This window comes from Astyanax mexicanus, chromosome 19 (assembly GCF_023375975.1).
Source record: "Astyanax mexicanus isolate ESR-SI-001 chromosome 19, AstMex3_surface, whole genome shotgun sequence".
Taxonomy (NCBI): Eukaryota; Metazoa; Chordata; class Actinopteri; order Characiformes; family Acestrorhamphidae; genus Astyanax; species Astyanax mexicanus.
The window spans coordinates 43,939,484-43,964,892 of NC_064426.1; the positions used below are offsets into that span (position 1 = coordinate 43,939,484).

At 41.5% G+C, this 25,409-nt stretch overlaps 1 protein-coding gene across 4 annotated transcripts in view; it reads left to right on the forward strand.

The window, feature by feature from the left end:
* The first annotated feature begins 2,181 nt into the window (after positions 1–2,181).
* prpsap1 (phosphoribosyl pyrophosphate synthetase-associated protein 1) overlaps positions 2,182–25,409 on the forward strand; it is a 72,103-nt gene continuing 48,875 nt past the window's right edge. For 2 of the 4 annotated variants that reach the window (XM_049468141.1, XM_022671430.2), the window contains exons 1-8: positions 2,182–2,720; positions 5,920–5,972; positions 6,602–6,668; positions 6,823–6,995; positions 7,453–7,568; positions 8,084–8,139; positions 8,628–8,773; positions 10,507–10,545. In XM_049468141.1, the coding sequence (XP_049324098.1) occupies positions 2,638–2,720; positions 5,920–5,972; positions 6,602–6,668; positions 6,823–6,995; positions 7,453–7,568; positions 8,084–8,139; positions 8,628–8,773; positions 10,507–10,545 (733 nt within the window). In that variant the 5' untranslated portion in view covers positions 2,182–2,637. The remainder of the gene's footprint in view (positions 2,721–5,919; positions 5,973–6,601; positions 6,669–6,822; positions 6,996–7,452; positions 7,569–8,083; positions 8,140–8,627; positions 8,774–10,506; positions 10,546–25,409) is intronic. The other 2 variants (XM_049468143.1, XM_022671432.2) reach the window with 2 other exon arrangements.

A 25,409-nucleotide genomic window follows, 5' to 3' on the forward strand; every position in this document is an offset into this window, starting at 1 on the left:
CAAATGTGTACACAATACATAATAGTTTATAAACTTTGTGCACTCTGTACTTGTATAATAATTACAGATTGTAGTTGTGTTTGTGTTTCTCTGTTTTCACCCTGTTCTTTAATACTCAGAACCCACAGGATAGAAAACCACCACAGAGCAGCTATTATTATTTTACTATCACATAATATCACATGTTCTATCACAGTACTATTACATGTACCATTACATGTACTGCCACAGTAATATAACACTACTATAACAGTACTATCACATTTTGTAATATAGTACTATAATACTCTTATAACAGTACTATCACATGTACTATTAGAGTAATATAATACTACTATAACAGTACTATCACATGTAGTATTGCAGTAATATAACAGTACTATAGGCTAACAGTTCTATAACAGTACTATCACATGTACTATTACAGTGATATAACAATACAAGCATATATACCATCACAGAACTAAAACAGTAAAAATCACATGTACTATCACAGTATTATAACAGTACTATCACATGTACTATTTGTTGTAGAAAAGGAAATGAAAGATGGGTCCACACCCACCTCTCGTCCGGGGTACAACTCCCCTGCGTGTTCGTTTGATAGAGAGAGTCAGACAGGTGGAGTGAAGCTGAAAGCAAACCAAGTATTTATTACACAGAACTGGATCCAGGAGAACATACAAAAGAAACGGTTATTAGCCGTCCCAGTATAAGTTCTGACCCCCCTCTGATCTGACTCCATGTTTATACCCCAAATGACGTGAAACCGGCTGATGAGGCGTTGCTAAAATCATCTCATGTTAGCATGTGTAATTTCACGTGTTAGTACTCAAGTTTCACAGGTCTGACCGGACCACTAGTGTTTGGCCTTGATTGTGTCCAGCCGGACAGTGTGGTATTGTTTTAAGAATTGACTGGGTCCAGTCAGACAGTGTGATATTGTTCCAGTAATTAGACAGTGCCGCCCTCCCTATGTGCGCGCGTCCTCCTCCCGCTTTGGTAGGTGAAGGACTTTGCACGCACAGAGAGAAAGGCCACACTGTTCATCCTAAAGCCTCCTTTGTATCAATTTAGTTCATCCAGAGTGCACTAGATGATGATTGATGGTCGTTAGTCAAAGACATGCAGTAAACGAAATGCTTTAAGCATGAGCTACACGAGTCTCACAATAGTTCTCATATGTTATATGTTAATGTGTTAGTGGCGCGTGGTTAGTCCGCCATATAATAGGTCCTATGCGTTAGTAAACGCCTTATGTATAATAAGGTCGGTGTTAGTCACATGCCTGATCAAACAGTGTTTTACTATATATGTAAAGAATATATTGTGATTATTGGTTAATCTTCTATATAAATGCGTGTAAAATACACTGTGAGTAATAAAAATGATCAAATACAATGTGAGTATTGGCTATGCATATAGAATACAAGGTTTCACACAATGATTATGTAATTATAGATACTGAGATAAGTAATCATAACTGAAAGATATTTGTCAATACACTCAAGGTAAAATAAACAGTTACTCTTCATATTACAGTAAGATACCACTAGTATAACAACTCTATTACATATATCTGGTGTAACTGATGCTTAAGAGGCAAGAAATTCAAGCAATTAACTCTTGACGAGGCACAGCTGTTAACTGAAAGCCTGAATTCCAGGTGACCTCATTAATCGATCAATCAATGGACCTTTATTTTCACTCAGGATTACATTGAAGGTGATTCTCAATTACAATGCTGAGATTGAAAATATTTAATAAGAAATTAGCAATAATAAGGAACAAAATAGTATAAAAGTAATAAATAAAAGTAAAACGGGTTTTAAATTTTACTATATCATATAGGTGAATAAAATACATACATAAAATGAAAAAAAAAAATGCAAATTTTAAAAAAGACACTTAAAAAGTAAAGAATTTATAAAATATAAAATTAAGGAAAATATCATAATAGTAAAAGTAAAGTAAAATGATAAATAAGAATGATAAGAAATGATGAACATGGGAATAGAAAAAAAAACATAATAATAAAGAACGAATAAAATAAATATATAAATAAGAATAAACAAAACGTATTGAAAGTTCAAATTAAACAGACAATAAAGCTGACTGAGAAAATCAATGATTTCTTGATAGGTTAGATTTAGATCAGTTTAGTATTAGTCTACAATATAGAATATTTTAAAATAATAATGAAAAAACACTGAATTTAATGTGTTTTTAAACTTCTCCAGACCTGCGGGCGGTGCTGCAGGAGTTAGCGGGGCTCTGTGAGAGGGTCAGCCGGGGGAGGAGCGCTTCACGGCGGTTGTTTGGCAACAAACTCCTCGGCGTCTAACGCTAAAGTCTGCGGGAGTGTGTGTGAGTGTTAGCTAACTATGCTAAGCTAAACTATGCTAAGCTAAGCTGAGCTGAGGTAAATGTTAGTCAGTAAGATAACCAAGCTAAGCTAAGCTAACGGCAGCAGCTGCTGCTTTCTCCGTTTTACCACAGTTAGCTAACTAGCTTAGCGAGTGTTTTAATGACATTTCTCCACATTTGGAGGTTCGCCACCCATTTTTATCGTTAGTTAACGTTATTATTTAATAGTTAATTAGCTAGATAGCTAGCTTCACCTGCTAAACTTGAAGAATGAACGTCCCGAAAAGCGGCTACCGGGTTTTCTCCGCCAACTCTACCCCTGCCTGCACCGAACTTGCCAAGAAAATCACAGAGTATGTAGCTTTTTATCCATTTTTACAGCTTTTAAACACGTTTATTTGCTTTGTTTTTGTCTGATATAGCTATTATTGGGTTTAAAACATCCCTTTTTTAGCTTGCTTGCTAACTATTCAGCTGGAAGTGGGCAATCCAGGTCCAGAATTTAAAAAATCCAATCCGTTATTTTGTTTCAACTGCCTGGGCAGATATGCGGCACCTCGGCTGCCGCATAGCCGCCCATGCAGTTGGAACAAAATTGCGGAGTGGATTTTCTAAATCCAGGACCTGGATTACCTATAATTCATATTTAGTATATACAGTATAACCTTAAAAACACCTTAAATTCAGTGTTTTTTCACTATTTTAAAATGTTCTGCACTATAAAATAACACTAAACTCATCCAAACTAAGTAGAAAACAAAAAAAGTTGTTAAACAAACCAGAATATGTTTTAACGCTATATTTTACGTCCTCTGCTTGATTTTTTCAGTCAAATTTATTATAAGGTAGAGTCACCTGTAATTCAGGCTTTCAGTTAACAGCTGTGCTAAACTCGTCAAGAGTTAATTTATTGTCTAAGTTGATTTCTTGAATTTCTTGTCTCTTAATGTGTTTGAGAGCATCAGTTGTAAAGTTGTGAAGAGGTAGATGCTTTACAGAAAGATTTAAGACACAATGCAGAACAAGTTTAAAAGTAAGATATAGAAAATTACACATTTAAAGGGAAAAATATATATTTATAATAAAATTTAAATGTATAAAATTGGAATATAATAAATTAATTTAATAAGACATAATGCAGAACAATGTTAAGAAAATTACAAGACATTATAATTAAAAGAATATACAGGTAATAAAAAATAAGAACTAAAAAAAACAATACAAGAAATAAAGAATGTCAGAATTCAGAAACGGATATGTGCTGCTAATACTGAATCAGTTTGCAGGATGTAAAAATGGGAGTAAAGTCTGGAGCTGCAGTGATTGGTGTCCTTACATAATCTGAGTTCATCCTCTATTGATTGACTGTGTTTGTGTGGGTTTTAGGAAGGTCATAGACTGTCTGTTTTCCCTTGAAAAAAAAAAAGTGCATTCAAGTATATTTTTAAGTGTTTTTACCATGGAAAAGTACATATTTTAGCATAAAAAATAATACATACATTAAGTACACACTAAATGTACAGTTTTGGAACAACGTACGGCAACATAAGTGCATTAAAATTGTAATTAAGCCATATTTAAATTAGGGTTGTCACGATACCAAAATTTTGACTTCGATACCGATACCAACTGTAGTATCACGATTCTCGATACCAAAACGATACTTGGAAGAAAAAAAAACAATAAAAATATCTGAACATAAAATGTTTATTTTTGACTGAACTGGATTGAACACTGAACAATCGGTGCAAACGTTTTTATTCTACAATGAAACATTTGTACAAAAAACAAGTTTCGTTATTATAACCTTAACTATAACATAATTATCTAAACACTTCCTAAAAACTAAAACTAAAACCAGAGGTAATGGTAGCCTGACTATGTGAACCTGACGGGCGGGCAGAAGTTAAGTTCTGAATAAGGAAAATAAAGAGACAGAAGAACATTACAATGTTATGTTCATTTTAACACTCACTGCTCCGTTATATTAATCAACCGTTTACCGTTTTTAATAAGCCCATGTTCAGTGTAACGAGCAAGCAGGCTACGTGCCTGACCACAGATTTGCGATGGAAACGCGAAAACGTGAACATCTTGAGTTCATGTTTCACAGCCAATGGGATAATGGAGAAATAGAGAAAACCACGGGTCCAAAACAAAACTCCTGCACACTCCTCTCCGTGTTAACGTGAGTTACTAGCAGTCGCTAGTAAATCTTAGTAAAGCTACAGACAGAGTGTATCTTGACTAACTCCACTTACCTGTCGACTTCTCAGCTCTTTGTAGAGATCAGGGTGCTTGACTGCTAAATGAGCGAAATATGATCAGAATTATGTTAAATAACACTGTAACATAGAAGCATAGAACTATTATTTAATTAAAATGATTTTTAAGAACAGCTAAACACAGTGCTGCAGGTCAAACGCGGAGGCGTTCACGTGTGAGAGAGAGACACAGAGAAAGAGTGAGAGAGCGAGAGTGAGAGAGAGAGAGATTTGCGTGTTCTGATGTGAGCTACTCACAGGTAAAGGTTCTCTTTGATCTCCTCGTGCTCATATTCTAGTCCCATACATAATTCTGCAGCTCCCTCAGTGTTTTCTGTCGTATTTTGCGGCTAGCGCGAGCGCTTACAACTAACACCGCGGACCGCGAGGTGCCGCCGCGCTTGTGCCGAATCCGCTACTGAATCCGACTCCCACTTCGCGGACAGAATCGGCACCCCCCTGTACAACTGCGGGAGTGAAAACAGCGCTAATAAAGTAGTTTAGTTTCACTTTCAGTTTTCGTTATTTTATTTAAAAATAAAAATATCAATAAAAAACAGATGCCTACATCTCAGACTATTTTCCCACACTTCACTCCTCGCGCCCGTTTTGTCCACAAGTCGCGGACGAGAGACATCTGTTATTTTAGCCGTCGCCATTCTACACTCGCTGCTGCTCTGCTGGCTTGCGCGTGAATCGATTCATTTGTTCAGAACACTAAGTTTATCTGAATCCTGCCACACCGACTGCTGCGGTGTGAATCCGTTTTCTTATGAACTGAATCAAATCGCGCCTACTAATTTGACTCATTTGAAGCTAGTGACTGGGCTATATACAGTATCGAAAGCATCGAACGCTAAAGAACCGAATCGTTTGTGATGACGTAGTATCGAAAAAGAATCGAACCTTCGGTACACCGTGCAACTCTAATTTAAATACATCATAAAAGCATTAGGTTTGAGTGTTTTTTTTTCATATAACTTCTGCAAACTTAAGTAGATTTAAGTGGGAGTTTTTTAAACATAATTTTATAATAAACTTAAAGTATATTGTAAATGTATTACTTTTTATTGATGCAGCTATTGTGTACACCTTAATGTTACTTGGAAACAAATTGTATTTAATGCCTAGAGATATATTTTCTATCTATTAATTTACAGCATATTGCTTAAAAATACGTTTATGAAAACACAGATTATATATAATGTGTAGTTTAAACAGGTATATTAAATTGAAAATGTACTTTTAGTATTCTTTACCTAATTTGAAGAATTCTCTCTTTCTTTAGGCGCCTTGGAGTGGAGCTGGGGAAATCTGTGGTCTACCAGGAGGCTAACACAGGTGAAGTTAATCACACTGAGTTAGGTTTAGGCCAAAAATGTTGGCTTCAGTGCTTTTCTGAACAGGAATAGTTTTGGCGTTTTGGGGTAATTTTCTCTTTTATGGGGGTTTTTATCCTCTGTGATTTTATTCCCGTCCAGAACGATCATGTAGGTGTTTTATTTCTCAGACGTCCTCTGAGAAAATTACAGGCTGAATTATCTACTGTTTTTCTCTGAACTCTGTGCTCCTCCGGTAATTTTAGTGCCGTCCGGACGCACAGCTCTGAGTTTCGTCTCCTTGCCTGTAATAAAATAGATATTTGTCCACTGCCGCGCACCGTTATTACACTTTGGGCGCGCCACGGTTTCCATGGAGATCCACATTAAAAACACAACAGCAAGTGGAAATGGAGGAGCTACTGAATGCCGTGATGTCATGTGACCGCGAAAAAAGCCTCAAATCTCACTGATCCTCCTGTTTTTTCAATTGCAGTCCGGATGCAGGAGTTTTATCACTGAGTAGAAGTGTGAAATATTTTACGCAGATGTTTTCCTGAGAAACTAATCCCATCCAGATAGGACTTAAGCCATTTAAACTAAATAAATATTTACATTTGACTTAAATTCATTTTAATTCTAATGTGACAGAAACCAGAGTCGATGTCAAAGAGTCCGTCAGAGGCCAATCCATCTTCATCATCCAAACAATTCCCAGGTAATTCAAACATTTCTCCCATGCAAAGATTTCTAATCTTATATTTACAATCTTTGTAATCTGCCTTATTTACTGGGCTCTTCAGTTTTCTTTGCTTTAGTCAAATTAAATGTAATTAATCTGCTTGTAAATGTGTGTTTTATGTAATTCTCAGAGATGTGAACACAGCTATCATGGAGATGCTGGTCATGGCGTATGCACTTAAAACCTCCTGTGCCAAAAACATTATCGGAGTTATCCCATACTTCCCTTACAGTAAACAGTGCAAGATGAGGAAGAGAGGATCCATCGTGTGTAAACTTCTGGCGTCCATGCTGGCCAAAGCAGGTATATCTGTTAATTTTTCGTAATTATCTGGCTATTGAAAGCCACACCTGTCTATAAGCTGCATTTTATATTAAATAGGCTATGTACAAACATTTTGCTACACACTGCGAACAGTGCTGCATCATGACTGGTTTTAAAATATATAGTATATAGTTGCATACAAGGAAAATTCAAGTGAGTAAAGTTGTAATATTATAAGAAAAAAATAGATTATAAACTTGGGCTGCCCGATTAAGAAGCTTGGAGGAAAAGGAGCATTTTCCGCTCATGATCTTTTACAGGGCTGCTGTGATTACCATCAGTTATCTACATTTATAACCTGCTGCTTATTAATGCTCTAGTGTTACAGGTAAACAAGCAGCAGCTTAAAGCCGAAGTTACAGTACTGTTAAACATTAAATAAATGTTTATTGTAACCACATTTACAAATATTTCATCGTTTGCTGTTATGAATCAGGTTTGTCTCACATCATCACCATGGACCTCCATCAGAAGGAGATCCAGGGGTTCTTCAGCTTCCCCGTGGATAATCTGCGCGCCTCCCCGTTCCTCCTACAGTACATCCAAGAAGAGGTGAGTAAACATTACAGACAGAGATGGATGATCACAAGCCATCAAACGAAACTGAACTGCTTGAATTTTTGCACCAGTAGTAAAGCAGCATAAAGTTATCCAAAAGCAGTGTGTAAGACTGATGGAGGAGAACATGATGCCAAGATGCATGAAAACTGTGATTAAAAACCAGGGTTATTCCACCAAATATTGATTATTTCTGAACTCTTAAAACTTTATGAATATGAACTTGTTTTCTTTGCATTATTTGAGGTCTGAAAGTTCTGCATCTTTTTTGTTATTTCAGTCATTTCTCATTTTCTGCAAATAAATGCTCTAAATGAGAATATTTTTATTTGGAATTTGGGAGAAATGTTGTCTGTAGTTTATAGAATAAAACAACAATGTTCATTTTACTCAAACATAAACCTATAAATAGTAAAATCAGAGAAACTGATTCAGAAACTGAAGTGCTCTCTTCATTTTTTCCAGAGCTGTATATATTTATATTATTTGTATACTTTTATCTCTTTCAGATCCCCGACTACAGAAATGCCATTATTGTTGCCAAGTCCCCTTCTGCTGCAAAGAGGTGTGTACACACACACACACACACAAACACACACACACACAAACACACACACACACGCATTATATTGTATTGTATTGTATTGTAATGTTTTTTTTAAGTCAAGCAACTTTTGAACAGAATAGTAAATAAAATAGCATTGCTGTTCCCATAAATGAGCTGCTGGAGCTCCTTCACAGCGTCAACCAGCAGCTCAGTTTCCTCTGCTGAGAAGAGTTTGTTGGACACGTCCAGGTAGCTGCACCGTTACAATAGCAATCCACCAAAGACAGAGCTCACCTGTTCTACTCTTAAAGAGAATGATGAGCAAGTGACTCTCTGATTGGTTTATTATTTCACTTTAAGCCTAGAATTAACCACACCCATGATTGATTAAGAGAATTAGTACATGCCTTTTGCGGTGCATTTCAATGATAATTCTGTGTATGTAAAAAATGTGTATATGTGATTTAAAAGTAATTGACCTGTGTTTGTGTGTGTTTTGAGCACAGGGCTCAGTCGTACGCTGAGCGGTTGCGTTTGGGTCTGGCTGTAATTCATGGGGAGGCGCAGTGCTCTGAATCCGACATGGCCGACGGACGCCACTCCCCTCCCTGCGTCCGCAACACCAGCGGCCACCCCGGACTGGAGCTGCCATGTAAGACCTGCTGCTGTACATACTGTAGATACTGTAGATAGGGTCTCTGGATCCATATCACTCAGGCTTTAGTTTAGAATTGAATCCAAATTAGACCTTTATTACAGCCTAGTAATAAAAATTATTGTATTAAAATAGATTAAATGTATTAAAACAGTTATTCATGGCTATACTCTACTACTGAGGTGAGATACAGCAGGATGGGGGGTATGGAGGGCAGTATTTTAATATATATATATATATATATATAAAATGAATTGCAGTTTATTACTAACAACTTTCCTAAAGCGCTCTCTGCAGTACGCAATTTTCCTCTCACTGCTTTGCCTTGCATGTGTTAAATTATTCAGTGCCTACACTAATTCTCTTATACGCACTGTTTCTACTTTAAAAAATATATAAAAAATATATATTTATTTTATCAAAAAATCATAAGTAGGTGCTATCAAGTGTATCGCTTTGATGTATTTAATATTTTTTGTCAGATATTTACCCCAGTTAATTGTTTTCATTTGTGTTTTTTGTATATCTCATGGACTTTAAGAATCCTCAGTCATTGTGAGAAGAGTAAGCATCCTTTAGTTAATCAAATATAGACAATATATGTTAAATATAAGCTTTTAAAATTTTAATCAGTTTCCCAGAAGTGGGATTAAGCCTACATCAATGGAAAATCTCCCAACTCTAAGACTAGGCTTAGTCTCCACCTGAGAAAATCTCCATCTGTGCAATGATTACCTGAATTTGTCTGATTTGATACGATTTTTTAAAAATATAAATGTATTTTTCATTTTTAGCTCATTTTCTCCCCAATTTACAGGGCCAATCACCCAACCCTCTCATTAGGACTCCTCCTATCACTAGTGATGCTTTAACACCAGGAGGGTTAAGAAGACTAGCACACGCCTCCTCCGATACATGTGAAGCCAGATTCCGCCTCTTTTTGAACCTCTGTAGCCGAGTAGCATCATGGCGGTAACACTCGGAGGAAAGCGCTGCGACTCGGTTCTGATACATCAGCTCACAGATGCAGCCTTGTGCTGATCCACATCACCCTAGGAGTGATGAGGGGAAAGAGAGAGCGCCATCTACTGTACTGTACCCACCCAGAGAGAGCAAGACCAACTGTGTGTGCTCTTTTGGGGCTCCGGCAGCTGATGGCAGGTGGCATGAGCGGGATTCGAACCAGCGATCTCGCGATCATAGTGGAAGCACTTTAGATCGCGGTACCACTCGGAGCCCCTGATTTAGAATTAGATTGTGTTTTACACAAGTGCAACTGAAGAATTTAAATATACTGATATGCCGAAATTAATGGGATAGCAGTATGAACCATTGGTCATGAAGCTTGGATGCACAGATTATTCAGTACCTTGTTTTATTGGGCCAAAAATACAAAAGAAAACAGTAAAAAAATTTAATAAATGTACAAAACATTGAGGTTTTTAAGACAGTCTTTTTGTTAAAACAGTAAAAAAGTAAAAGAAAATGTTTCGATTTGATCGGTTTCGGGCCAGAAATTTGGGCCATTTCTTACAGATCAACAGTGGTTGTTAAAAATTTCCTCCAAATAAGCTGAGATGTCTCATGTAAAGTGCTGAAATTAATGGAAAATATCTGTAATTGAGGGCTGAGGATTGTTAAAGTCCCTCTGTCATGTCTGTGGGTTTTGTTTTGTTTGAGCTGTATGTATGTGAACGTTATTTAACGTGATGTTTATTTGTTGGTAATAGGCAAGCAACAAGCTCCGTTCCCAGGCATAGAGCTCCCAAGTACGATGGTTAACTCTCTCTGCTTCCGATCACAGCAGTGACCGCACTGAAATGGTTCCTCTATGCGTGCATGCAGTGATCGAGGCTTCGCAATACCTGCAGACTAAAGCACTCTGAGGACAAGAGGCTAAAACTGCACAATTATTTACATTTATCCATCATTTCAAAGGCTTTTTTAACTCATCCGATCAATTCATGAAGTAATGTGAATCACAAATTGATTATAACATATAAAAAAATTTAAATAATAATTTATACCGAACATTGACTCATTTAGTAAGTCATATTGTAATGTTTCCGCTAACATTAGGATTTGTTTAAGCAGCTGGATCGGTTTCATATATGCGCTCAACTGAAATTAAGTAAATTAGCGTCACTATTCACATAGTAACTTTAGCTGAGCTAACACCCGCATGTGTCTTATATAGCAGCACTGATGTATATATATATGACTTAAATTGCACTGCTAAAACAATAGCTCTAATATTGTAAATTATCGTGCTTTGCTTGAATATTAAAAATATACATTGTATCGTTGTAGTTTTGAAATAGCTTAGAAAAATAGCAAATTTAATAAACATTTGTGAAAAACACACATACGTGTAGCTTGTATAACAGCACTGATGTAAATATATGACTAAAATTGCACTGCTGAAGTAAATTTATTATTTATGTTTAGAATAGCTCTACTATGGTAATTCATTATGCTCTGCTTGGATATTATATTATTCAGTGTTATATTATGAATTTTATCATTGTAGTTTTGTAATAGCTTAGAAAAATAGCAAATTTAACCAAATAAAAGTAAAATTGTAAGTAAAATTGCACTGCTGAAGTAAATTTATGTTTAGAATAGCTCTCATATGGTATTTTATCATTGTACTTTTGTAATAGCTTACAAAAATTACAAATGTAAAAGAATTTGTGAAAAATGCCTTTGGTATTTAGTATTCAGCTTATTCACTTTTTATGAGTAAAATTGGTCTGCTGAAGTAAATTTGTTATTTATGTTTAGAATAGCTCTACTATGATAATTTAAATTTAAAATATCCAAGTGTTATATTAAGTATTTTATTATTGTAGTTTTGTAATAGATTAGAAAAATAACAAACTTAATCACATTTTGTAAAATAAAAAAAATGCACTGCTGAAGTAAATTTACTAGAATAGCTCAATTATGTTTAGAATAGCTCGACTATGATAATTTTTTCATGCTCTGCTTGGATATTATAAATAAAAAAAAAGTGTAAGTATTTTATCATAGTAGTATATAGTAGCAAGGTTAATCAAAATTTGTAATAATAATGTCTTCAGTTCTCAGTATTCAGCCTAATCTTTATGACTAAAATTGCACTGCTGAGGTAAATTTGTTATTAAGTTGGCTTGTCAAAGCCAACTTACTGTTCTTCTTATTCTTCTTATTATTATTATTAAGTTGGCTTGGAAAAGCCAACTTCTTGTTCTTCGTAATCTTCTTATTATTATTATTATTATTATTAAGTTGGCTTGGAAAAGCCAACTTATTGTTCTTCGTAATCTTATTCTTATTATTATTATTCTATTCGCAAAATTTAATCACTATCTCCTCCTAGGGCTTTTGACGTAGAACCACGAAACTTTGCAGTATCGTAGGACCTATACCCGAATAGGTTGCTTGTGCTTTTTTAAGCGATACATCGTACGGTTTTCGTAAAAACTTCGTAAACGTACGCATTTTTTTCCCATAGGAATGAATGGGGCCAAATTTTAAATGTCCGTAACCGCCACAATTTTTGAGATACGAACACCAAATTCGGCGAGCTTATAGATCTTATCGAGATCTTTAAATGAATAGCAGGTTGCGAAGTGATACAACGTACGGTTTTCGTACAATTGTCGTACGAAGTTTTCCCATAGAAATGAATGGGGGGCCCAGAGTTCCATCTCACACACGAGCAGCTCTGCGCACGGAACCCCTTCTCTCCCCTGCTCCTCCAGTACTGTGAGTGTATGGAGGAGCTGCTGTATGGAGCAGCTATCAGTCAAAAGTTTGGACACCCCGGCACCCCAGCCAGGTTTTAGCAACCACCTATTAACTGCTTAGCAACCACTTAGCAACACCTTAGCAACCACCTGGAAAACATTAGCAACTGCCTAGCAACCACTTAGCAACAACTTAGCAACCACTTTAGAAATTATAGCAACTGCCTAGCAACCAGTTAGCAACCACTTAGCAAACACCTGGAAAACGTTAGCAACTGCCTAGCAACCACTTAGCAACTGCCTAGCAACCACTTGGAAAACGTTAGCAACTGCCTAGCAACCACTTAGCAACTGCCTAGCAACCACCTGGAATACGTTAGCAACTGCCTAGCAACCACTTAGCAACCACCTGGAAAACATTAGCAACTGCCTAGCAACCACTGAGCAACCACCTGGAAAACGTTAGCAACTGCCTAGCAACCACTTAGCAACTGCCTAGCAACCACCTGGAATACGTTAGCAACTGCCTAGCAACCACTTAGCAACCACCTGGAAAACGTTAGCAACTGCCTAGCAACAACTTAGCAACTGCCTAGCAACCACCTGGAAAACGTTAGCAACTGCCTAGCAACCACTTAGCAACCACCTGGAAAACGTTAGCAACTGCCTAGCAACCACTTAGCAACCACCTGGAAAACGTTAGCAACTGCCTAGCAACCACTTAGCAGCTGCCTAGCAACCACCTGGAATATGTTAGCAACTACCTAGCAACCACTTAGCAACCACCTGGAAAATGTTAGCAACTGCCTAGCAACCACTTAGCAACTGCCTAGCAACCACCTGGAATACGTTAGCAACTGCCTAGCAACCACTTAGCAACCACCTGGAAAACGTTAGCAACTGCCTAGCAACCACTTAGCAACTGCCTAGCAACCACCTGGAAAACGTTAGCAACTGCCTAGCAACCACTTAGCAACCACAAGGAAAACGTTAGCAACTGCCTAGCAACCACTTAGCAGCTGCCTAGCAACCACCTGGAATATGTTAGCAACTACCTAGCAACCACATAGCAACCACCTGGAAAATGTTAGCAACTGCCTAGCAACCACTTAGCAACTGCCTAGCAACCACTTGGAAAACGTTAGCAATGGCCTAGCAACCACTTAGCAACTGCCTAGCAACCACCTGGAAAACGTTAGCAACTGCCTAGCAACCACTTAGCAACCACCTGGAAAACGTTAGCAACTGCCTACCAACCACTTAGCAACCACCTGGAAAACGTTAGCAACTGCCTAGCAACCACTTAGCAACTGCCTAGCAACCACCTGGAATACGTTAGCAACTGCCTAGCAACCACTTAGCAACCACCTGGAAAACGTTAGCAACTGCCTAGCAACCACTTAGCAACTGCCTAGCAACCACCTGGAATATGTTAGCAACTGCCTAGCAACCACTTAGCAACCACCTGGAAAACGTTAGCAACTGCCTAGCAACCACTAAGCAACTGCCTAGCAACCACTTGGAAAACGTTAGCAACTGCCTAGCAACCACTTAGCAACTGCCTAGCAACCACCTGGAAAACATTAGCAATTGCCTAGCAACAGCTTAGCAGCTTTTTCAGAAATAATAGCAACCGCCTAGCAACACATTAGCAATCAAAAGTTTAACCAAAAGTTTTACGATTTCAGCATTTAAACAAGCGTTTTTAGATTTCAGCGTTTAACCAAACGTTTTTAGATTTCAGCGTTTAATCAAACGTTTTTAGATTTCAGCGTTTAACCAAATGTTTTTAGATTTCAGCGTTTAACCAAACGTTTTTAGATTTCAGCGTTTAATCAAACAATTTTAGATTTCAGCGTTTAACCAAATGTTTTTAGATTTCAGCGTTTAAACAAAAGTTTTTAGATTTCAGCGTTTAATCAAACATTTTTAGATTTCAGCGTTTAACCAAATGTTTTTAGATTTCAGCGTTTTTAGCATTTAGCGTTAACAGCAAATCAATGAGTCTTCACACTCTTCAGACGGAAAAAGCTTAGCAACCATTTTAACTTTTTAACGTTATTAGCGTTCTTTTCCAAGCCAACTTAAAGTTCGTTCACGAACTTTACCTTTTCTAGTTATTATTATTATTCTTACGCCTTTTTTTCTGTACGCTACTCCTCCTAGAGCTTTCAACGTAGAATCACGAAACTTTCACGGATCGTAGGACCTATGCCAACTTAGCGTGCTTGTGCTTTTTGGAGCGATTTATCGTACGGTTTTCGTAAAAACTTCGTAAACGTACGCATTTTTTCCCCATAGGAATGAATGGGGCGAAATTTTAAACGTCCGTAACCGCCACAATTTTTGAGATACGAAGACCAAATTTGGCGAGCTTATAGATCTTACCGAGATCTTTAAATTAATAGCAGGTTGCGAAGCGATACGACGTACGGTTTTCGTACAATTTTCGTACGAAGTTTTCCCATAGAAATGAATGGGGGGCCCAGAGTTCCATCTCGCACACGAGCAGCTCTGCGCACGGAACCCCTTCTCTCCCCTGCTCCTCCAGTACTGTGAGTGTATGGAGGAGCTGCTGTATGGAGCAGCTATCAGTCAAAAGTTTGGACACCCCGGCACCCCAGCCAGGGTTTAGCAACCACCTATTAACTGCTTAGCAACCACTCTCTCTTTCTCACTCTCTCTTTCGCTCTCTACTTCTCTAATTCTCACTCTCTCTTTTGCTCTCTACTTCTCTATTTCTCACTCTCTTTTGCTCTCTACTCCTCTATTTCTCACTCTCTTTCTCACTCTCTCTCTACGTCTCTATTTCTCACTCTATTTCTCACTCTCTCTCTACGTCTCTATTTCTCACTCTCTTTCTCACTCTCTCTCTACGTCTATTTCTCACTCTATTTCTCACTCTCTCTCTACTTCTCTATCTCACTCTCTCTTTCTCACTCTCTCTCTACGTCTCTATTTCTCACTCTCTCTCTCTACTTCTATATTTCTCACTCTCTCTACTTCTATATTTCTCACTCTCTTTTTCACTCTCTCTCTACATCTCTATTTCTCACTCTCTCTCTACTTCTCTATTTCTCACTCTCTTTCTCACTCTCTCTCTACGTCTCTATTTCTCACTCTCTCTACTTCTCTATTTCTCACTCTCTCTTTCTCACTCTCTCTCTACTTCTCTATTTCTCACTCTCTCTCTGCTTCTCTATTTCTCACTCTCTTTTGCTCTCTTCTTCTCTATTTCTCACTCTCTCTTTCTCACTCTCTCTCTACTTCTCTATTTCTCACTCTCTCTACTTTTCTATGTCTCTTTCTTTCTACTTTTCTATTTCTCTATTTCTCTCTTACTCTCTCTTTATTTCTCGCTCTTCTCTCTACTTCTCTTTCACTCTACTTTTCTGTCTTGCTTTCTCTTTCTATCTATCTCTCTACTACATCCTTTTTCTTTCTCTACTTCTTTATTTCTCGATCTCTCTTTTTCCCTAATTCTCTTTCTCTCGCTCAATATTTCTCTCTACTTGTCACTCTTTTTCTCACATTCTCGGGTGTTCTTTCTCTACTTCTCACGCTGATTTTCTCTCTACTTCTCTATTTCAGGCTCTCCCTTTTTCTGTACTTCTACATTTAACACTCTTTCTTTTTATCTACTACTGCCTAGCAACCAGTTAGATACACCTTAGCAACCACCTGGAAAACATTAGCAACTGCCTAGCAACCACTTAGCAACCATGTGTAATACGTTAGCAACTGCCTAGCAACCAGATAGCAACACCTTAGCAACCACCTGGAAAACGTTAGCAACTGCTTAGCAACCACTTTAGAAATGGTAGCAACTGCCTAGCGACCAGTCAGATACACCTAGCAACACCTTAGCAACCACCCCAGATACCATAGCAACATCTTAGCAACCACCTAGCAACACCTTAGCAACCACCACAGACACCATAGCAACACCTTAGCAACCGCCTAGCAACCGCCTAGCAACACCTTAGCAACCACCCCGGATACCATAGCAACACCTTAGCAACCACCTAGCAACACCTTAGCAACCACCCTGGATACCATAGAAACACCTTAGCAACCACCTAGCAAAACCTTAGCAACCACCTAGCAACACCCTAGCAACCACCTAGCAACACCTTAGCAACCACCTTGCAACCACCTAGCAACACCTTAGCAACCACCCCGGATACCATAGCAACACCTTAGCAACCACCTAGCAACACCTTAGCAACCACCTAGCAACACCTTAGCAACCACCCTGGATACCATAGCAACACCTTAGCAACCACCTAGCAACACCTTAGCAACCACCTAGCAACACCCTAGCAACCACCTAGCAACCACCTAGCAACACCTTTGCAACCACCCTGGATACCATAGCAACACCTTAGCAACCACCTAGCAACACCCTAGCAACCACCTAGCAACCACCTAGCAACACCTTAGCAACCACCCTGGATACCATAGCAACACCTTAGCAACCACCTAGCAACACCTTAGCAACCACCCTGGATACCATAGCAACACCTTAGCAACCACCTAGCAACACCTTAGCAACCACTTAGAAACACCGTAGCAACCACCCCGGATACCATAGCAACACCTAAGCAACCGCCTAGCAACCACCTAGCAACACCTTAGCAACCACCCCGGATACCATTGCAACACCTTAGCAACCACCTAGCAACACCTTAGCAACCACCTAGCAACACCTTAGCAACCACCTAGAAACTCCTTAGCAACCACCCAGGATACCATAGCAACACCTTAGCTACTGCCTAGCAACCACCTAGCAACACCTTAGCAACCACCCAGGATACCATAGCAACACCTTAGCAACCACCTAGCAACACCTTAGCAACCACCCTGGATACCATAGCAACACCATAGCAACCACCTAGCAACACCTTAGCAACCACCCAGGATACCATAGCAACACCTTAGCAACCACCTAGCAACACCTTAGCAACCACCCCGGATACCATTGCAACACCTTAGCAACCACCTAGCAACACCTTAGCAACCACCTAGCAACACCTTAGCAACCACCTAGAAACTCCTTAGCAACCACCCAGGATACCATAGCAACACATTAGCTACTGCCTAGCAACCACCTAGCAACACCTTAGCAACCACCCAGGATACCATAGCAACACCTTAGCAACCACCTAGCAACACCTTAGCAACCACCCTGGATACCATAGCAACACCATAGCAACCACCTAGCAACACCTTAGCAACCACCCAGGATACCATAGCAACACCTTAGCAACCACCTAGCAACACCTTAGCAACCACCCCGGATACCATAGCAACACCTTAGCAACCACCTAGCAACACCTTAGCAACCACCCTGGATACCATTGCAACCGCCTAGCAACACCCTAGCAACCACCTAGCAACACCTTAGCAACCACCCTGGATACCATAGCAACACCTTAGCAACCACCTAGCAACACCTTAGCAACCAACCCGGATACCATAGCAACACCTTAGCAACCACCCTGGATCCCATAGCAACACCTTAGCAACCACCTATTAACCCTCTAGCAACCACCTAGCAACACCTTAGCAACCACCCCAGATACCATAGCAACACCTTAGCAACCACCTAGCAACACCTTAGCAACCACCCCGGATACCATAGCAACCAGTTAGCAACCACCTGGAAAATATTAGAAACTGCCTAATAACCACTTAAAAACCATTTGGAATACGTTAGGAGTTGCCTAGCAACAAGTTAGCAACAGCTTAGCAACCACCTTGAATATGTTCGCAACTGCCTAGCAACCAATTAGCAAACACTAAGCAACGATGTGGACTACATTAGCAACTGCCTAGCAACTACCTAGCAACCACTTAGCAACACTTTACTTTTTAAGATAATTATAAGCTTTTCACCATGTTAGCCAAAACTTTTTGGACTTCAACATTTAGCCGAAAGTCAACAGCATAGCAACCACTCTTCACACGCTTTAGACAGAAATATCTTAGCAACCATTTTAACTATTCAACGTTATTTAACTATTTAACGTACTTTTCCAAGCCAACTTAAAGTTCGTTATCGAACTTTCCTTTTCTAGTTAGTGTGATTGCAGTAATGCAATCACAGTATTGTTCTTCTTAAGTCTTATTAGTGTGATTGCAGTAATGCAATCACAGTATTGTTCTTCTTAAGTCTTATTCTTCTTCTTCTTATTAGTGTGATTGCAGTAATGCAATCACAGTATTGATCTTCTTAAGTCTTATTCTTATTATTATTAGTGTGATTGCAGTAATGCAATCACAGTATTGTTCTTCTTAAGTCTTATTCTTCTTCTTCTTCTTCTTATTATTATTATTATTAGTGTGATTGCAGTAATGCAATCACAGTATTGTTCTTCTTAAGTCTTATTAGTGTGATTGCAGTAATGCAATCACAGTACTGATCTTCTTAAGTCTTATTCTTCTTCTTCTTCTTCTTCTTATTATTATTATTATTATTATTATTATTATTATTATTCCACCTGTTTTTTGTCCGGTTAACTAGTGCCGCAGTTTTCGAAATATCGACTTCGTTCAAAAGAGAAAACGTGCGTCCATATCGGGAATGGTGGGCTTGTATACAGCTTTCTGATCGGACTTACGTTTTTCGTAAAAACTTCGTAAGTACGCGTTTTTTTGCGCATTGAAAATGAATGGGCAGAACTTTGCACGCCCGTGGACGTCGCAATGTTTGAAATACGAAGATGAAACCAATTGAGGACCTGTAGAACTTATTGAGCTCTTTCCGAAAATATGCGTTACGAAAAGTTACGACGTACGGATTTCGTACGAATGTCGTACGAAGTGGCCCCATTGGAATGAATGGGGCCAATCGGAGGACGGCAGCTAGATCGAAGGACAGGTAGCTAGAACTCCAGTACTGTGAGTGTATGGAGCAGCTATGGGATAAAACAGCATTAGGTCAAAAGTTTGGACACCCCGGCCCCCCAGTACTGTATGTAATGGAGCCATGGGTCAAAAGTTTGGACACCCCGGCCCCCCAGTACTGTGTGTAATGGAGCCACGGGTCAAAAGTTTGGACACCCCCGAACGGCCAGAGCAACCTAGCGTGCATAGCTGATTGATGTATTTGCACGTTGCGTAGCAACGTGCAAACACCATTTAATCTAATTTATGCATATAAATCACCTAGCAACCACCTAGAAACACCATAGCAACCACCCCGGATACCCTAGCAACACCTTAGCAACCGCCTAGCAACACCCTAGCAACCACCTAGCAACCACCTAGCAACACCTTAGCAACCATCCCGGATACCATAGCAACACCTTAGCAACCGCCTAGCAACACCCTAGCAACCACCTAGCAACCACCTAGCAACACCTTAGCAACCACCCCGGATACCATAGCAACACCTTAGCAACCGCCTAGCAACACCTTAGCAACCACCTAGCAACACCTTAGCAACCACCCCGGATACCATAGCAACACCTTAGCAACCGCCTAGCAACACCTTAGCAACCACCTAGCAACCACCTAGCAACACCTTAGCAACCACCCCGGATACCATAGCAACACCTTAGCAACCGCCTAGCAACACCTTAGCAACCACCTAGCAACCACCTAGCAACACCTTAGCAACCACCCCGGATACCATAGCAACACCTTAGCAACCGCCTAGCAACACCCTAGCAACCACCTAGCAACCACCTAGCAACACCTTAGCAACCACCCCGGATACCATAGCAACACCTTAGCAACCGCCTAGCAACACCCTAGCAACCACCTAGCAACCACCTAGCAACACCTTAGCAACCACCCCGGATACCATAGCAACACCTTAGCAACCGCCTAGCAACACCCTAGCAAACACCTAGCAACCACCTAGCAACACCTTAGCAACCACCCAAGATACCATAGCAACACCTTAGCAACCGCCTAGCAACACCCTAGCAACCACCTAGCAACCACCTAGCAACACCTTAGCAACCACCCCGGATACCATAGCAACACCTTAGCAACCGCCTAGCAACACCCTAGCAACCACCTAGCAACCACCTAGCAACACCTTAGCAACCACCCCGGATACCATAGCAACACCTTAGCAACCGCCTAGCAACACCCTAGCAACCACCTAGCAACCACCTAGCAACACCTTAGCAACCACCCCGGATACCATAGCAACACCTTAGCAACCGCCTAGCAACACCCTAGCAACCACCTAGCAACCACCTAGCAACACCTTAGCAACCACCCAAGATACCATAGCAACACCTTAGCAACCGCCTAGCAACACCCTAGCAACCACCTAGCAACCACCTAGCAACACCTTAGCAACCACCCCGGATACCATAGCAACACCTTAGCAACCACCTAGCAACCACCTAGCAACCACCTAGCAACACCTTAGCAACCACCCCAAATACCATAGCAACACCTTAGCAACCGCCTAGCAACACCTTAGCAACCGCCTAGCAACACCTTAGCAACCACCTAGTAACCACCTAGCAACACCTTAGCAAGCACCCCAGATACCATAGCAACACCTTAGCAACCGCCTATCAACACCTTAGCAACCGCCTAGCAACACCTTAGCAACCACCTAGTAACCACCTAGCAACACCTTAGCAAGCACCCCGGATACCATAGCAACACCTTAGCAACCGCCTAGCAACACCCTAGCAACCACTTAGCAACACCTTAGCAACCACCCCGGATACCATAGCAACACCTTAGCAACCGCCTAGCAACACCTTAGCAACCACCTAGCAACCACCTAGCAACACCTTAGCAACCACCCCGGATACCATAGCAACACCTTAGCAACCGCCTAGCAACACCTTAGCAACCACCTAGCAACCACTTAGCAACACCTTAGCAACCACCCCGGATACCATAGCCACACCTTAGCAACCACTTAGCAACACCTTAGCAACACCATAGCAGATACCAGCCAGCACTGCAATCACACTCGCAGTTTCTGTAGGAACTGCAATCTAGTTCTTCTTCTTCTTCTTCTTATTATTATTATTATTCCACCTGTTTTTTGTCCGGTTAACTAGTGCCGCAGTTTTCGAAATATCGACTTCGTTCAAAAGAGAAAACGTGCGTCCATATCGGGAATGGTGGGCTTGTATACAGCTTTCCGATCGGACTTACGTTTTTCGTAAAAACTTCGTAAGTACGCGTTTTTTTGACCATTGAAAATGAATGGGCAGAACTTTGCACGCCCGTGGACGTCGCAATTTTTGAAATACGAAGATGAAACCAATTGAGGACCTGTAGAACTTATTGAGCTCTTTCCGAAAATATGCGTTACGAAAAGTTACGACGTACGGATTTCGTACGAATGTCGTACGAAGTGGCCCCATTGGAATGAATGGGGCCAATCGGAGGACGGCAGCTAGATCGAAGGACAGGTAGCTAGAACTCCCGTACTGTGAGTGTATGGAGCAGCTATGGGATAAATCAGCGTTAGGTCAAAAGTTTGGACACCCCGGCCCCCCCCCAGTACTGTGTGTAATGGAGCCATGGGTCAAAAGTTTGGACACCCCGGCCCCCCAGTACTGTGTGTAATGGAGCCACGGGTCAAAAGTTTGGACACCCCCGAACGGCCAGAGCAACCTAGCGTGCATAGCTGATTGATGTATTTGCACGTTGCGTAGCAACGTGCAAACACCATTTAATCTAATTGATGCATATACATCACCTAGCAACCACCTAGAAACACCATAGCAACCACCCCGGATACCATAGCAACACCTTAGCAACCGCCTAGCAACACCCTAGCAACCACCTAGCAACCACCTAGCAACACCTTGGCAACCATCCCGGATACCATAGCAACACCTTAGCAACCGCCTAGCAACACCCTAGCAACCACCTAGCAACCACCTAGCAACACCTTAGCAACCACCCCAGATACCATAGCAACACCTTAGCAACCGCCTGGCAACACCTTAGCAACCACCTAGCAACCACCTAGCAACACCTTAGTAACCACCCCAGATACCATAGCAACACCTTAGCAACCGCCTAGCAACACCTTAGCAACCACCTACCAACCACTTAGCAACACCTTAGCAACCACCCCGGATACCATAGCAACACCTTAGCAACCGCCTAGCAACACCCTAGCAACCACCTAGCAACCACCTAGCAACACCTTAGCAACCACCCCGGATACCATAGCAACACCTTAGCAACCACCTAGCAACCGCCTAGCAACACCCTAGCAACCACCTAGCAACACCTTAGCAACCACCCCGGATACCATAGCAACACCTTAGTAACCGCCTAGCAACACCCTAGCAACCACCTAGCAACCACCTAGCAACACCTTAGCAACCACCCCGGATACCATAGCAACACCTTAGCAACCGCCTAGCAACCACCTAGCAACCACCTAGCAACACCTTAGCAACCACCCCAGATACCATAGCAACACCTTAGCAACCACCTAGCAACACCTTAGCAACCACCTAGCAACACCTTAGCAACCACCCCGGATACCATAGCAACACCTTAGCAACCACCCCGGATACCATAGCAACACCTTAGCAACCGCCTAGCAACACCCTAGCAACCACCTAGCAACACCTTAGCAACCACCCCGGATACCATAGCAACACCTTAGCAACTGCCTAGCAACACCTTAGCAACCACCTACCAACCACTTAGCAACACCTTAGCAACCACCCCGGATACCATAGCAACACCTTAGCAACCGCCTAGCAACACCCTAGCAACCACCTAGCAACACCTTAGCAACCACCCCGGATACCATAGCAACACCTTAGCAACTGCCTAGCAACACCTTAGCAACCACCTACCAACCACTTAGCAACACCTTAGCAACCACCCCGGATACCATAGCAACACCTTAGCAACTGCCTAGCAACACCCTAGCAACCACCTAGCAACCACCTAGCAACACCTTAGCAACCACCCCGGATACCATAGCAACACCTTAGCAACCACCTAGCAACCGCCTAGCAACACCCTAGCAACCACCTAGCAACCACCTAGCAACACCTTAGCAACCACCCCGGATACCATAGCAACACCTTAGTAACCGCCTAGCAACACCCTAGCAACCACCTAGCAACCACCTAGCAACACCTTAGCAACCACCCCGGATACCATAGCAACACCTTAGCAACCGCCTAGCAACACCCTAGCAACCACCTAGCAACCACCTAGCAACACCTTAGCAACCACCCCAGATACCATAGCAACACCTTAGCAACCGCCTAGCAACACCTTAGCAACCACCTAGCAACACCTTAGCAACCACCCCGGATACCATAGCAACACCTTAGCAACCACCCCGGATACCATAGCAACACCTTAGCAACCGCCTAGCAACACCCTAGCAACCACCTAGCAACACCTTAGCAACCACGCCGGATACCATAGCAACACCTTAGCAACCGCCTAGCAACACCCTAGCAACCACCTAGCAACACCTTAGCAACCACCCCGGATACCATAGCAACACCTTAGCAACCGCCTAGCAACACCCTAGCAACCACCTAGCAACACCTTAGCAACCATCCTGGATACCATAGCAACACCTTAGCAACCGCCTAGCAATACCTTAGCAACCACCTAGCAACATCTTAGCAACCACCCTGGATACCATAGCAACACCTTAGCAACCACCTAGCAACACCTTAGCAACCACCTAGCAACACCTTAGCAGATACCAGCCAGCACTGCAATCACACTCGCAGTTTCTGCAGGAACTGCAATCTAGTTATTATTATTATTCCACCTGTTTTTTGTCCGGTTAACTAGTGCCGCAGTTTTCGAAATATCGACTTCGTTCAAAAGAGAAAACGTGCGTCCATATCGGGAATGGTGGGCTTGTATACAGCTTTCCGATCGGACTTACGTTTTTCGTAAAAACTTCGTAAGTACGCGTTTTTTTGCCCATTGAAAATGAATGGGCAGAACTTTGCACGCCCGTGGACGTCGCAATTTTTGAAATACTAAGATGAAACCAATTGAGGACCTGTAGAACTTATTGAGCTCTTTCCGAAAATATGCGTTACGAAAAGTTACGACGTACGGATTTCGTACGAATGTCGTACGAAGTGGCCCCATTGGAATGAATGGGGCCAATCGGAGGACGGCAGCTAGATCGAAGGACAGGTAGCTAGAACTCCAGTACTGTGTGTAATGGAGCAGCTATGGGATAAATCAGCGTTAGGTCAAAAGTTTGGACACCCCGGCCCCCCAGTACTGTGTGTAATGGAGCCACGGGTCAAAAGTTTGGACACCCCGGCCCCCCAGTACTGTGTGTAATGGAGCCACGGGTCAAAAGTTTGGACACCCCCGAACGGCCAGAGCAACCTAGCGTGCATAGCTGATTGATGTATTTGCACGTTGCGTAGCAACGTGCAAACACCATTTAATCAAATTTATGCATATACATCACCTAGCAACCACCTAGAAACACCATAGCAACCACCCCGGATACCATAGCAACACCTTAGCAACCGCCTAGCAACACCATAGCAACCACCTAGCAACCATCTAGCAACACCTTAGCAACCACCCCAGATACCATAGCAACACCTTAGCAACCCCCTAGCAACACCCTAGCAACCACCTAGCAACCACCTAGCAACACCTTAGCAACCACCCCGGATACCATAGCAACACCTTAGCAACCGCCTAGCAACACCCTAGCAACCACCTAGCAACCACCTAGCAACACCTTAGCAAACACCCCGGATACCATAGCAACACCTTAGCAACCGCCTAGCAACACCCTAGCAACCACCTAGCAACCACCTAGCAACACCTTAGCAACCACCCCGGATACCATAGCAACACCTTAGCAACCGCCTAGCAACACCCTAGCAACCACCTAGCAACCACCTAGCAACACCTTAGCAACCACCCCGGATACC